The sequence below is a fragment of the Perissodus microlepis genome, chromosome 14, assembly GCF_051167445.1.
Source record: "Perissodus microlepis isolate ML-2025 ecotype Zambia chromosome 14, ASM5116744v1, whole genome shotgun sequence".
Lineage (NCBI taxonomy): Eukaryota > Metazoa > Chordata > Actinopteri > Cichliformes > Cichlidae > Perissodus > Perissodus microlepis.
In genome coordinates this window covers 3,641,545-3,655,144 of record NC_140474.1, presented here as the reverse complement: position 1 = coordinate 3,655,144, position 13,600 = coordinate 3,641,545, and the positions used below count along the sequence as shown (strand labels likewise).

The 13,600-nt window shown below is 41.2% G+C and overlaps 1 protein-coding gene and 3 non-coding genes across 4 annotated transcripts; all 4 read right to left on the bottom strand.

The window, feature by feature from the left end:
* Nucleotides 1-87: 87 nt before the first annotated feature.
* On the bottom strand, nucleotides 88-6,692 carry rps3 (ribosomal protein S3). Its single transcript, XM_084951013.1, has 7 exons — nucleotides 6,557-6,692; nucleotides 5,391-5,521; nucleotides 4,178-4,271; nucleotides 2,337-2,431; nucleotides 1,114-1,301; nucleotides 824-1,027; nucleotides 88-164 (listed from the first exon to the last, which is right to left on the bottom strand). Exons 1-6 carry the CDS (start codon nucleotides 6,680-6,682, stop codon nucleotides 828-830), a joined length of 834 nt encoding a protein of 277 aa, XP_084807139.1. The 5' UTR covers nucleotides 6,683-6,692; the 3' UTR covers nucleotides 88-164; nucleotides 824-827.
* On the bottom strand, nucleotides 321-470 carry LOC146372870 (small nucleolar RNA SNORD15). The gene has a single exon (XR_014802607.1). It is a non-coding gene; the product is annotated as a small nucleolar RNA SNORD15 (small nucleolar RNA).
* On the bottom strand, nucleotides 1,548-1,697 carry LOC146372869 (small nucleolar RNA SNORD15). The gene has a single exon (XR_014802608.1). It is a non-coding gene; the product is annotated as a small nucleolar RNA SNORD15 (small nucleolar RNA).
* Nucleotides 2,552-2,701, bottom strand: LOC146372868 (small nucleolar RNA SNORD15). The gene has a single exon (XR_014802609.1). It is a non-coding gene; the product is annotated as a small nucleolar RNA SNORD15 (small nucleolar RNA).
* Nucleotides 6,693-13,600: the final 6,908 nt, after the last annotated feature.

Below are 13,600 nucleotides of genomic sequence, written 5' to 3'. Positions count from 1 at the left end.
GTTGGGAAAATTGTAAACTTTTCCCTCAGTTTTCCCACTCCACATGAAACCTACAGGCAGTTAAATAAATCCACTTATTGTTTTAAGTGTATTTTCCAAATTTTATTGTTTTTGTACACAAAAATCAAAGGGCCTTGCTTCCATCTGGTGTGACGACTGAAAACCTGCAAAGAGAAAAAAAAAAGAGAATTAAACCCAGTTTCAGAAATCAGTAAACCGAATCCTGAGCTCAAATTCTTGACCTCAGTTTCTGTGAGTTCCTAAAAGACTGTTTTTGGTGTCCTGTAAAAGTGTCACGGTTTGTGTTTGTGAGCTAAAACCCTTCTCAGACAAATGCCTCGATGTCTTCAACCGAAAAGAACCCCCTGCTCTGAGGAACCGGAGCAGAACCACAGAACGTGATTCTGAACCAGCGACCAGCAGAACCAGAATGAGTCCTGTTCCGACTCGTCATCGTATCATCACCGAAGGGAGCCGTGTGAGACCGTACAACACCACAGTCTGTGTTAAATCACTGGATCCAGATTATTTTGCGATATATTATCAGGACAGCAACAGTGTCACCCGAACGGACCCGAATGGCTAAAATGTCAATTTAAACCTGTTGAAGCTCCACCGTAGCAAGACTTTAATGGAGTTCTAAAACAGAACAGATCTACTTATCAGAATTCACAGGAACCTCCAATTTTACTGCAGAAGAACTAAAAAACAAATTGATTTTTTGTATTTTCTCTCTTAGGTTAGCGGCAGGGCAGGATCTATCATTGGTATACAGCCTTGTAAGGGCCCTGCAGCAGTCAAATAAAACCCTCCTGTCTCTTACCCTCTTATGCAGTGGGTACAGGTGCTCCCTGGGGCATGACGGGCACCTCTGGCTTGGCCCCCTTCTGCTCAGACATTGGTGTGGTGGGCAGGGTCTCCTCCTTGGGCTCCACAATGCTGACGTGGTCGGGCAGGGGCTTCTTGGGGCCGATCTTACCGCTGGGGTCCCAGGGCAGCATGATCTTCACCTTGATGCCCAGCACACCTGAGAGCATTAAATAAACACATCAGTGCCACCAAAACAACGCGATGGCAGTTTGATTTGGCTGCATGTGGCCGAGCTGCACTCACCCTGCCTCAGCAGGACGTGGCGGACGGCTGTGTCGACGTAGTAGTTGACGGGGTCTCCGCTGTGGATCATCAGACCGTCCACAAACTTCATGGACTTGGCCCTCTGACCCCTGAGCTTGCCGGACACGACGACTTCGCAGCCCTTGGCGCCACTCTCCATGATGAACCTCAGAACGCCATAGCAAGCCCTGAAAAAGCAGAGTGATAAAATAGCGTTAGCGGCTAATCGATCAGTGGATCCAAAGCACTGCAAGCTTCTCTCTCAGGAAACTTTCACTGTGATTGAAATGATTCTGGTTGGTCGACTTCATAAAAAACATCAATTTTCTACATGGTGGGTTCAGTTGGAGGTCTTCAGGTTTTAAATCGGTAAAACATGCCACGAGGAGGAGACGCCTCCTTCATCGGTGAGCTTCATTAAAGCGTGTTTTGACCCTTCTCAGACAAATGCCTCAATGTCTTCACCTGGAAAGGACCCCCTGCTCTGAGGAACCGGAGCAGAACCACAGAACGTGATTCTGAACCGGCGACCAGCAGAACCAGGATGAGTCCTGTTCCGACTCGTCATCGTATCATCACCGAAGGGACAGAAACCGACACACAGAACACAGGCTTCACCCTCAAAGTACACATGAGGTTTTTTATGACAGGGTGTTTCCTACTGACCATAATTTAACCTCTGTCAGCATTTTTAATGTTTACTCTTCTAGATTACGATCAAATTTCATACTTTGGGTCGGGTCCAACATGCTAAGAGATGTGCCATGAGCAGAATACGCTCATAAATAATTGACTTGAGAAAAACATCCAAACATTAAACTGTGTGCAGAGATGTATTTAGAGCTTAAGATGTCATGTTAGGACGCATAACGTTAAGTTTAATAAAATATCTTTGTGTTAAAGGACAAAACACAATACACAGACGATTATAATGGTGAAACTAAAGTTAATATTCATTCATTAAGAACAAGATTGTGTTGATGTAAAGAGCTTATGTGTAAACGTACATTACATATTACTCAATGGCAGAAAACATTTCTAAGGTGGAAGTTAACCCTGTGGAGTCATTAACTGTTTAAATCACACCAGTCTGATGAAATTTGTAACAAAAATAATTTAGTTAAAGGACAAACTGGACAGATTTGTTTTTTTTACATGACCCAATCCTGAAATTTATAAATATTTCACAATTTTCCTGAAAAAAGAAATCCAGACATGCTCACCTACGCACAGCCAGGCCTCCCAGCAGTTTGTAGCGCAGAGACTCAGCCTGAGCGATGGCACACAGACCACGAGTGGCAACTTTCTCAGCATACAGCTAAAAGAAAAGGGGAAGGACATTTCAGTATTACAGACAAACACCGGGATCAAACCAGCATGTGTAACGATGGACTGCAGGTTTCCTGCACCGTCTGCAGCACAGTCCTGATGCCTCGACCCTTCTCAGACAAATGCCTCTGTGTCTTCACATGGAAAGGACTTCCTGCTCTGAGGTGCTGGAGCAGAACCACAGAACGTGGATCTGAACCAGCGACCAGCAGAGCGAGACTGAGTCCTGCTCCGTCTCGTCATCGTATCATCACTGAAGGGAAATCTGACTGTCTAACATCAGAAGCCTTTGCACTTTACTCACTGGGTTTCCTACCAGGATGAGATTACTGTAAACTGCTGTTGGCAAAGTGTTAATATTGTAAAAAACCAAACAAACAAACGACCTCTAAACAGTTTAGTGGTGGTGTGTTAGACAAAAGACGCGTCGTTTATTGTGACTGAATAAAAAAAACGTACCAAGCACTCAAAACAAAAGGAAGAAGGAAACTAAGACAATACTGATGATAAATAAACTGGGCGGAACTAAATTACTACACGCGGAAGACAAACAACATGGAAACCTAGACATGACAATCAACAACCTGGAAATATGGAAAACATAGAAACCAGCCTCGCTGCTCAGAGCCATGTTAGCCAGCCAAATGAAGCAGTCGCAGCACAGACAGGATCTGGATTCATCCGCTCAGTATTGAACCCAGACGGGCACAAATGATGCCGGGAGGCCACCAAATGTTTATACCCCATCCAGTGTGAGCCCATTTTTAAAGGCTTCCACATGTTTGTGAGTAAAACGGGGATAAAACAGTGCTGACCTTCTTCTTTCAGATTTGCACCGCCATCTTCCAACGGGCCTTAGACAGGAAAAGACCAGCAGAGGATACGGAAATGGATTTATAGATATAGCTGGTTGCCGGTGACGGTCCGTCCCTGGCATGGTCACGGAAACGTAGTTCTTTGAGCAGATGCGACGAGCATGATTTTGCGGGTTCATTATGTTCATTACCAAAGCAATTTTCCAAAAACCACCAGATTTATTTATGTGTTCATCTTCAAACATGGAAATATAAATCAGAACAAAACACACCAAACTTCAGGAGGTAGACAGGTCCACTCCCTCACATTATAAAGGCAGAGCAGGTGAAATCTGCAGCAGTGACACTAATTATATTTTTATTAATTTATTTATATTTTTATTCCTCCACAGTTGGTGCAGCATCCACAATTTCATTGTACATGACCAATGACAATAAAAGGCTGTTCTGTTCCATTTTATTCTATAATTAATATAAATAATAACAATAATAAGAAACTTTAAGTTACTTTATGAGTTACAAATATGTTTTTGTAGTCTGTTGCTTTTTATTACTTGAAAGCTTTAGGAATAAAGATTTGAACTAAAGAAGTAAATGTTAGGACGAGTCCTGCTCCGTCTCATCACTGGAGGAACACCTGACCGTTTAAAATCAGAAGCCTTTGCACTCACTGGGTTCCTACTAGGATGATATTATTGTAAAGTGCTGTTGGCAAAGTATTAATATTTTAAACAAAAAAAAAAAACATTTTCAAATTCCATATGTTTACATTTTTGTGGCAAACCAGCAATTTCACTCCCCCCAACTCAAAACCTTTAGATATTTGTTCCGATATGTCTCCACTGAGGGATTATTTAATACTAAAATACATCCAACAGTGAGCTTAAAACACTTCTTAGTCTTATTTTTTGGTTTCCTACCTCCACGCTGCCCTCGGGGAAGCCAAACCTCTTCTGGACCACAGCGGTCAGCTCTCTGATCCGACGACCCTTCTCTCCAAGAACATTCTGGGTCCTAAAGATGGTGAGATGATTAGAGTTAAACCACATAGGTAAAAATAACAAAACAAAACCTAGATCTTTACAAACACCGGCACAAAGCTGAGACAACATAGAGCTACACAGCTGAAGTATTTATCTCTTTTGATAAGCACACCGAGTTTACATGGAAGGAAGATGAGCTATATAAACAAAACTAACACTGGATGTAATTTTACCAGTGATCTTAATGCATATTTAAAAACCAACATTTGCATTTACCAAAGGGAAATGATCAGGACTGACTTCTAGGATGTCTTTTAATGTAAGCTTTTATTTTCTCGAGCTTAAAATATGTTTGTCTTTAAAAAATGGCCAAAAATAGCAAATGCTCAGACCACTGTTAACACACACTCTGTCTTACAAATGGACCAACAGTGTTTACATGCATATGCGCACTGCCAAAGTAATGGCATATCCACTTTACAGTAGAGACTCATTTTAAGCTTCTATACTTGTTTAGTTTCTAAACTCAAAATCTTCTGGAGCGGTAACAACTTCTTGGATTGGGACTCATCAGCCCCTTTCCCATTAGCAGTTTGCAGGGTTTTCCATTAGGTTCATAGTACCTGTTACTTTATTAGTACCTACTCGGCTGGGGTTCCAAACAGGTACTAAAATGTGACGTCCTCTGACTGCGTGTCACCAATTGGCTAATCAATAGCGTCAACTGAAGCATCAGAGCGTCTCGTTTACGAAAATCAAAGCCGCCATTTTTGAAACTTGGGAATGAAAGAAATGGCTACAAAAACAACGCTGTGTTCCCACGAGTGCAACGAGATGCAACAGACCGAGCAGCAGGTATATATTCGCTTCAACATCAACCTTTGCTGTAGCGTTCATGTGACATTAATTGCGTTGTGCTACATTGAGAGGCATTGCTATGACAGCAAGCATACAAGGTACGAAAATTGACCCGAGTAGGTACTAATGAAAAAGGGGCGATGGGCAAGCAACCAAGCCGTGGATCTGAACCAGCGACCAGCAGAGCCAGACTGAGTCCTGCTCCGTCTCATCACTGGAGGAACACCTGACCATTTAAAATCAGAAGCCTTTTGCACTTTACTCACTGGGTTCCTACTAGCCGACTGCTCACCTTGTGGCCAGGATGATGATCTCAGTCCTGGTTGGAGTCACGCGCACCTCCACACCGGAGTAACCATCCTCAGCAAGCTCACGAGTCAGGAACTCATTCAGCTCGGCCTTGAAGATACCGTCTGCGACGAACTGTGGACAAAGAACAGTTAAGCTTTATGTTTATGAAACACTCAAACATCCAGCACCAAGCACACTTTCTGCCAGCATCTACAGGCTGCACTGACTCACACACCAACTGCCAACGCATCCTTCAAGTGCTGCAACAGGTGCAACACACTGATGTATCTGCTGTGGCCCCGAAACACACAGATAATAAAATACAGCTACAGAAAATTAATGAATGGGTTTGACCCTTTAAAACGGGCTAACTTGAAGCTAACACACTGCTCACACTTATTTAAAACATGTAAAGGATAATTTGAAGTTCCTAACTACCCATGAAGAGTGGCATTCAAACCACAGCAGGATTCACTTCTACAGAGAGCACCGTCACATTCAGAGTGAGTGCTGAACACAAAACGAGCAGAATCTCATCGCTCTGCAGTTTTTAAACAGGCTGTAATTGTATCATCCGCTTACTTCAGCTTGCCTGGCTTCAGTGCTTAAACGCAGGCTACCACATGTCTCATGCTTTACTGTGAAATTCCTCCCAATTCAAAATTAATATGTCCTTGAACGATTCACTAAAACGAACCCCGTGCTGACTCCACATTTAACCCGAACAGTTCTAACTGTACATACGTCTCATTAACCACATTTCTCAGTGAATTAGTAGCATTAAGGAGGCAGTTTGTGTCTCTGGCTCTATATTAATACGGCTGCGAAGCTAACACCTCCGAAAACCTGGACTCAGACACAAACAACCTTTAAATGAGAGTTCAGCTAAGTCTTTTCGCATATTAGGATTTAAAGCGGGCATTAAAGTCGTGTTTAAGTCAGACACTTCAACCAGTGTGTAACTGTGCCCGGCCTCGGTGCTCAGAGCCATGTTAGCTAGCCAAATGAGGAGGTCACAGCGCAGACAGCATCTGGATTCATCCGCTCATGATTGAACCCAAGCGGGCACATCTGATACAAGGACGGCCACCAAATGACCATATCAAATCCAGCGTGAGTCCATTTTTAAAGAAATGCAACGTGTTTGTGAGTAAAACGGGGGCTAACCTTCCTCTTCTTGGAGATTTGCACCGCCATCTTCCAATGGGCCGTAGACAGGAAAGGACCCGCACAGGATGCGGAAATGGATTTATAGCTAAAGGCTGACTTCCGGTGACGGTCCGTCCCTGGCATGCTCAGGGAAATGTAGTTCTTTGAGCAGATGCGATGAGCATGATTATCACCAAAGGAATTTACACGGCGATATAAATCGGGTCGACGGCACTGATGGAACACTTATAAAGGCCGACAGCGAGAGCGGCCACGTGAGCTTAAAATACGAATTATTTGTATCTTTTTGTTTCCTACCACCACGCTGTCTTCGGGGAACCTCCTCTTGACCTCAGCGATCAGCTGTCTGATCCGACTACCCTTGTCTCCAAGAACAGTCTTGATCCTAAAGATGGTGAGACGGTTAGGCTTAAACTACATGGTTATTAAAAAAAAAAAAGACAAAATATTTTTAATCTTTCCACACACAGACACAAAGCTGAGACAACATAGAGCTACACAGTTGAAGTTTCTCTTTTGATAAGCACACTGAGTTTACATGGAGGGAGATGTAATGGCATGTTTAAAAACTAACATTGGCATCTACCAAAGGGAAATGATCAGGACTGATTTCTAGGATGCCCTTTAATGTAAGCTTTCTTTTGTCAAGCTTAAAATATGTTTGTCTTTAAAAAATGGCCAAAAATAACAAATGCACAGACTACTGTTAACACACATTCTGTGTCTTACAAATGGACCAACAGTGTTTACATGCGTACTCGCCCTGCCAAAGTAATGGCATATCCACTTTACAGCAGAGACTCATTTTAAGCTTCCATATTTGTTTAGTTTCTAAACACTCAATCCGATCTTCTGGAGATGTAACAACTTCTTCAATTCTGAGTTGTTACTTTTTGGCAACCTAGCCGACTGCTCACCTTGTGGCCAGGATGATGATCTCAGTCCCGATTAAAGTCACACGCACCTCCACGCCGGCATGACCATCCTTAGAAAGCTCATGAGTCAGGAACTCTTTTAGCTTAGCCCCTTTAATACCGTCTGCGACGAACTGCAGAGAGAGAGCAGGTCAGCTTTATGTTTATGTCACACGCTCAAACATCCAGCACCAAGCAGACTTTCTGCAAGCATCTACAGGCTGCACTGATTCAGAAACCAACTGCCAATGTTAGTGCTGCAACAGGTACTACACACAGTCAGTGTGTAGTTGTAGGAAGTAGCTTGGCAGGTGCAGGCCATGTAGGATGTGGCTTGGCTGCTCCCGACGGCATGAAGTCCTCTGAGTCCCCAACTAACAATGGAGGAGGCAGGGACGGCTTACCTGAGCCTCCAGCTGGTGGGGAATGCAAAGTGGAGGAGATTTTCTGTTAAATTGTCCATGAGTTCTTGGTTGGCCAAAGCAATCCAGGCAGTGGGCCCAAACAGATTCCCTCTGTCTCTCCTGCTTTCTTCCGCAGGAGTTAATCCTGTGTCTGTGGAGGTGGATGACACGAATGCTAAATTTTAAAAAATTGTCAAAGGAAATGCTGTTGGGTCCATCATGGTCAGGTCGTTCTGTCACACCTGTGAAATAGAAGAGCTGCTCCCCAAGATTGTGGTAAATTATTTTATTTATGTTTAGGACAAGCACAATAAGTGATGCGTGTCAGTTCACATCAAGAATGGTAACTTATTAACTTACAAACTTTGATTTTAAGAAGGAAGCAGATGATAGCAGCTTGGGTCACCACAAAAGATATATGACAAAAATGCTATAATTATATAATTTAAATAATGCATATTACAAGATGCATTCTTGGATAATATTTGGATTAATCCTGATGTAATCATGCTACACTTTTTTCTGTATTTCATGTTGTAGCTTTATGTGTACAATATAGGTGATGCTCATCAGCCTTTTGAACTGTACAACGTTATCTCAGAATCAAAGTGACAAATGTCACTTCCAGAGAACAACCAGTGTTACATCAGCATCCACCTTCTCCTTCAGATTTACAGGCACATTTTTTTCACCACTCATAGATCAGACAACCAGACTGGCTCAAGCTGTGCTTTAGGTGTGACCAGTGATTAAGTTTTATTCATTTTTTTAACCATTGCACTATAAATAACCCACATTGCAAAAGGTAAGTTATGCCTTTATTCTCACATTGTGGCTCATTGTTTTAACTGATGTTTGCACAAATTACTACTTTGGAAACCAACCAACGTGTTTTCTTCTGTGGTTAAACAGTTTAAAGCCTGGAATTTATTATTTATTTATTATTATCTTATCTTATCTTATCTTATCTTATCTTATATTATATTATATTATATTATATTATATTATATTATATTTGTGAAAGTACACTCTGAGATAAAGAGAAAATAACGTTCTCTTTATCTCTTTACCTTTTGTAAAGTTGGACCAGCCACAGGGAGTGTGAGGGTGATTTTGGCCTCCTGTTGAGCGGTGATATTAGTAAAGACAAAATTAACAGATGGACCCCAAGAAGTCCGCTTTCACTACATCATTTCCAAAAAGCTTCATCTATTTTCTCACTCAAACATCGTGTGAAGTGAACCTGAAATAATCCATTCCTCTGCAGATGATCGGTTAGCTCTTTGACAACTACTCTTTCAAGAGTTTATGAGATGAAAGGAAGGTTGGAGACTGGCCTGTAATTAGCTAGTGATCTGTGCTAAGGCATTTTTAATGTTTGTTATTACTATTATTATACAATTTGAGGGGGGAATTAAATTTAAAACATCCTTGTATCTGTACAGCATTAAAACGTTTTTGCATCTCTGTGTGTGGAGTGAAGCTGTGGAACAGACTTAATAAAGATAGGAAGCAAAGTCTGAGCATGGCGCAGTTTAAAAAGCAGTTCAAGGGTATGATTTTTGCAGGGTACAGGGAGGAGGTAGAGATTTGATAGGGAGTTCTTGTCCAATATTTTCATAAGGCTGATGTGTGTATATGTGTGTGCAGGTGCACGGGTATGTTGGTATGGGTATATATATCTGTAGGTTGTGTATCCTTTGAGGTGTTACTGGGGTTATTGAATATTTGAATATGTATGTATATATGTATATACATATGTATATGTATATAGATAGATATACATATAATTAATACATTAAAAAACATATTGATTACTAGATAGTGGAAAGGGGGTGGGATTGAATAAGCGCATGCTTCCTCCTGCTCCTTTTTGAACATGAAAGTTATTTGTAGTTGTGGGTGCTCGTTTTCCTTCTGTTTTGCTTTGTTTGTTTTTCTCTTTTTATTTTCATGTTGTTAAACTTCTTCAACATATTCAAAATAAAGATTCAATCATTCAATCAATCAATCCTAACAATGCTCAGGTAAATCTTTATTCAATTCAGTTCAATTCAATTCAGTTTATTTATATAGCACTCTTCACAGGATAAAAACCACAAAGTGGTTCACAGTAATATAAAAAAATAAATACATAAAAAACAAACAAACAAAAAACAAACAATCAAACCCTCCCTCCCCCCCAGCACAATCAAACATACAGCACAAATCTAATTAAAAGCCAATCTAAATAAATTAGTCTTAAGTTGCTTTTTAAAAGAATAAATACAATCAAGGCAACGTAATGATGGAGGGAGAGCATCCCACAACCTGGGGTCCACCGCTCTAAAAGATCTATCACCTCTGGTTTTAAAACATGTTTGGGGGACTACCAACAGCCTTTGATTAGATGATCTCAGGCTGCGAGAGGGAGCGTGGGGTTCTAAAAGATCAGAAATGTAGGCAGGGGCATCACAATTCAAAGCTTTAAAAGTCAGTACCAAGATTTTAAAATGAATTCTAAAATGTACTGGAAGCCAGTGTAATGAGCGTAACACTGGTGTAATGTGCTCTCTTTTTCGTGTCTAAGTTAAAAGCCTTGCAGCAGCATTCTGGACTGACTGGAGACGGTCAAGATTCCTTTTGCTCAAACAAAGAAAAAGACTGTTACAATAATCTAAGCGAGATGATATAAAAGCATGACTAACCATTTCTAACGCAGATTTAGACAACAAAGTTCGAAGTTTGGAGATGTTTCTTAGCTGAAAAAGGCAGTTTCTAATTAACTGTTGAGAGTATTGTTCTCGGGACATGGCAGAATCAAAGATCACCCCAAGGTACCTGAGGCTCAGGTGAACAGATGAGCCAAGAGAACCAAGATGCTGTTTGATTAGAGATATCAATGGTGTCAAAGGCAGATGTCAAGTCCAACAAAACCATGACTGTGGATGCTCCGGAGTCAGCTAACATGATAATGTCACTAGAGACTTTAAGTAATGTGGTTTCTGTTGAGTGACTTTTACGGAAACCTGACTGAAATTTGTCATAAATTTCATGTTTTTCTAAAATAGAAGTAAGTTGATCTGCAACTACTTTTTCCAGAATTTTCAACATTAATGGGAGCTTAGAGATAGGCCTATAATTCTTAAGCTGAGTTGGCTCCAAACTGCTCTTTTTTAATATCAGCTCAACAACAGCATGCTTACAGAACCTATGGACCACACCTGTTGAAGGAGATGCATAGCATATCTCTACAATAGAGGGGCCAATGGCAGAGAGAGCATTTTTAAACAGCCCAGCAGGTAGAATGTCATTTGCACAAGTGGTAATTTTCATTTTATCCAGCAGGAGTGAAAGGTCATGTATGGTCATTGGGTTAAACACTGACAGTAAATGAGGGGGAGGTGGCCCAGAGACACAAACAGACAGTATTGAAGAACCAATGCTCATACGGACATGATCAACTTTATCCACAAAGAAATTCAGAAAGTCATCACTCTCAGATATGGAGGTCACGGGTACTGGGTGGACCACGGGGGAAACAATAGAGTTTATGGAGTTGAAATTTCTCTTGCTTGATGAGATTAACTGAGAAAACTATCCTGATCTGGCTGTTTTTATGGTTTCATGTAGGGAAACCCAAAGTTCCCTAGGGTGGAGCCTGTGAACTTCGAGTTTAGTTGATTTCCAAAGCCGTTCTACTTTCCTACAGATTATTTTGACCTTCCTTATGTCATCATTTATCCATGTGTAGCCCTGCTAGAAAAAAAGAGCAGTGGAAAGTAGTTTTTTTTCGTGTATGATGAAAACAATTTAGTCATTTCTTTTTCTTTTTTTGTTTAAAGGAAGATGTGGACAAATAAGATTTTCTGTTGTCGTTTAACTTGGCCAATCAGCAATGAGCTCCCAGTGACCCTTGCTGTTGACCTTGATCACATGATTTCCTGTGTTGCCATTTTGTTCCTGTTCATACAATGCCATGTGCCAGAGAAACTAATGTTCCCGAAGTCGAATCGCTAGGAGTTAAAAGCAAGTCTGCTGCAGTTGTTTTTGGTCGTTCAGAGTTTCACCCTGTCAACGGTGAGTACGAAAAGTGGGAAAAACCTAATTTGTTAAGGATAAAAGGGCAGACTTAACGGGACGGAAAGTCCGCTAGCCGCTAAGCTAACAGCTAGCGCTCACGCTAGCAGAATTAAATGTGTTTCTGTGTGTGAAATGGCTAGTGACTGCAACCATATTACGTTTAAGAAAAAAAAAAAAAGAAAAGAAACAAAAACAAAAGAAATGGTGCTAATCAGTTTTATGTGTAACAATTTAATTCAATTGTAAGCCGATTCTCAGATTTTCAGTTGTGTTCTTTGAGTTGGTTATAATGTACAAGTCTGGTGAGCTACTGTGAGTTGCTGACTGCAGCTACAGTGTTAACTCTAGAAGCTGTGTTATTGTGAACATTGTCAGCCCGTCAGGTTGATAAAATTATAGCTCACCTAAGAGGATATGATGCTGCAGTGATATAATTTTGTTGTACAACAGAGCTAGCTGAATTAAGATATAGAGTTACACTAATACTTATTGTTCATTTTGAATGTTTTAAGTAAGTGTGGCTGTTTCACAACGGTGTATGTGACTATATGGACCTGTGACCTGTTTATAGGTCAGGTTTTTTTGTTATCTGGTAAAAGGATGACTCGACAGACGGACCCAGTCTGAAGCAAGCCCCATCGAGGAGCAGTGATTCCACAGTTCCAGTTAACTGGATGGCGAGCCAACCCAAAATTGACTAGGATTTGCCGAGGTTTTATTGAAGCCAAAGTTTCGTTCCCATTGAAGCTTCAGATACCTGCAGGACTACGAACTTTCTTCCTTCATCGGAGTGTGGTAGGACAAACATTAAACAAACTGAACGGGCCCCAATGATCCATCAGTTACCAGACATTATCCACTCATACAATTGACTCAGAGAAAGCTGTATGCGCGCACTTTTATTTAGTTTGTTATTTTGGGGGAAATATTTTGTATTTTATTTTATTGCTTTCATTACATTGTTGCAGCTGCTGTGTGTCAAATATAACAAATTTGTGAACAGTCTATTGTGGTGTGGTCTCTCCTTATTGGTGTTTATACCTTGGGCTCCTGCCGATCCTAGATCTTCTGATACTGGCTAGTGGGAGTTTGGTCATTCTTAATAATAATTCGTAAGTTTGGTTACACATGGATGAGCTCTTTTTGGGGCAGCAATGACAGATTTCATAGGTGCCACTGAATTTAAAATCTCCAAGCAGTGATTGTTAAAACACTGTGACACCGCTTATGGAACATGAGATTAGAAGGTGGTGTGTACAGAGGGAAGCTAAGATTAAAAATAACACAGGAATGGTCACTCACTTGTACGTCCTTAACACAGACATTAGTTATGTCTAAGCCAAGAGAAAACACAAGGTCCAAGGTGTGGCCTTTAACATGGGTGGGTCCAGAGACATGCTAAATAAAATTAAGAGTCTGTGATGGATAGAAAGTCAGAGGCCATGCTACAGCTAAGATCATCCACGTGCAGGTTGAAATCCCCAATCATTAAGACCTTCTCTAGTTTAATAATGCAAGGGATAGCTCAGTAGGTAGTGTGGTCGCCCCATGATTGGAAGGTCAGGGGTTCAAATCCACTACCCTGAGGTATCCCTGAGCAAGGTCCCTACACACTGCTCCCTGAGTGCCTGATTTGTGGCTACCCACTGCTTCACTAAGTA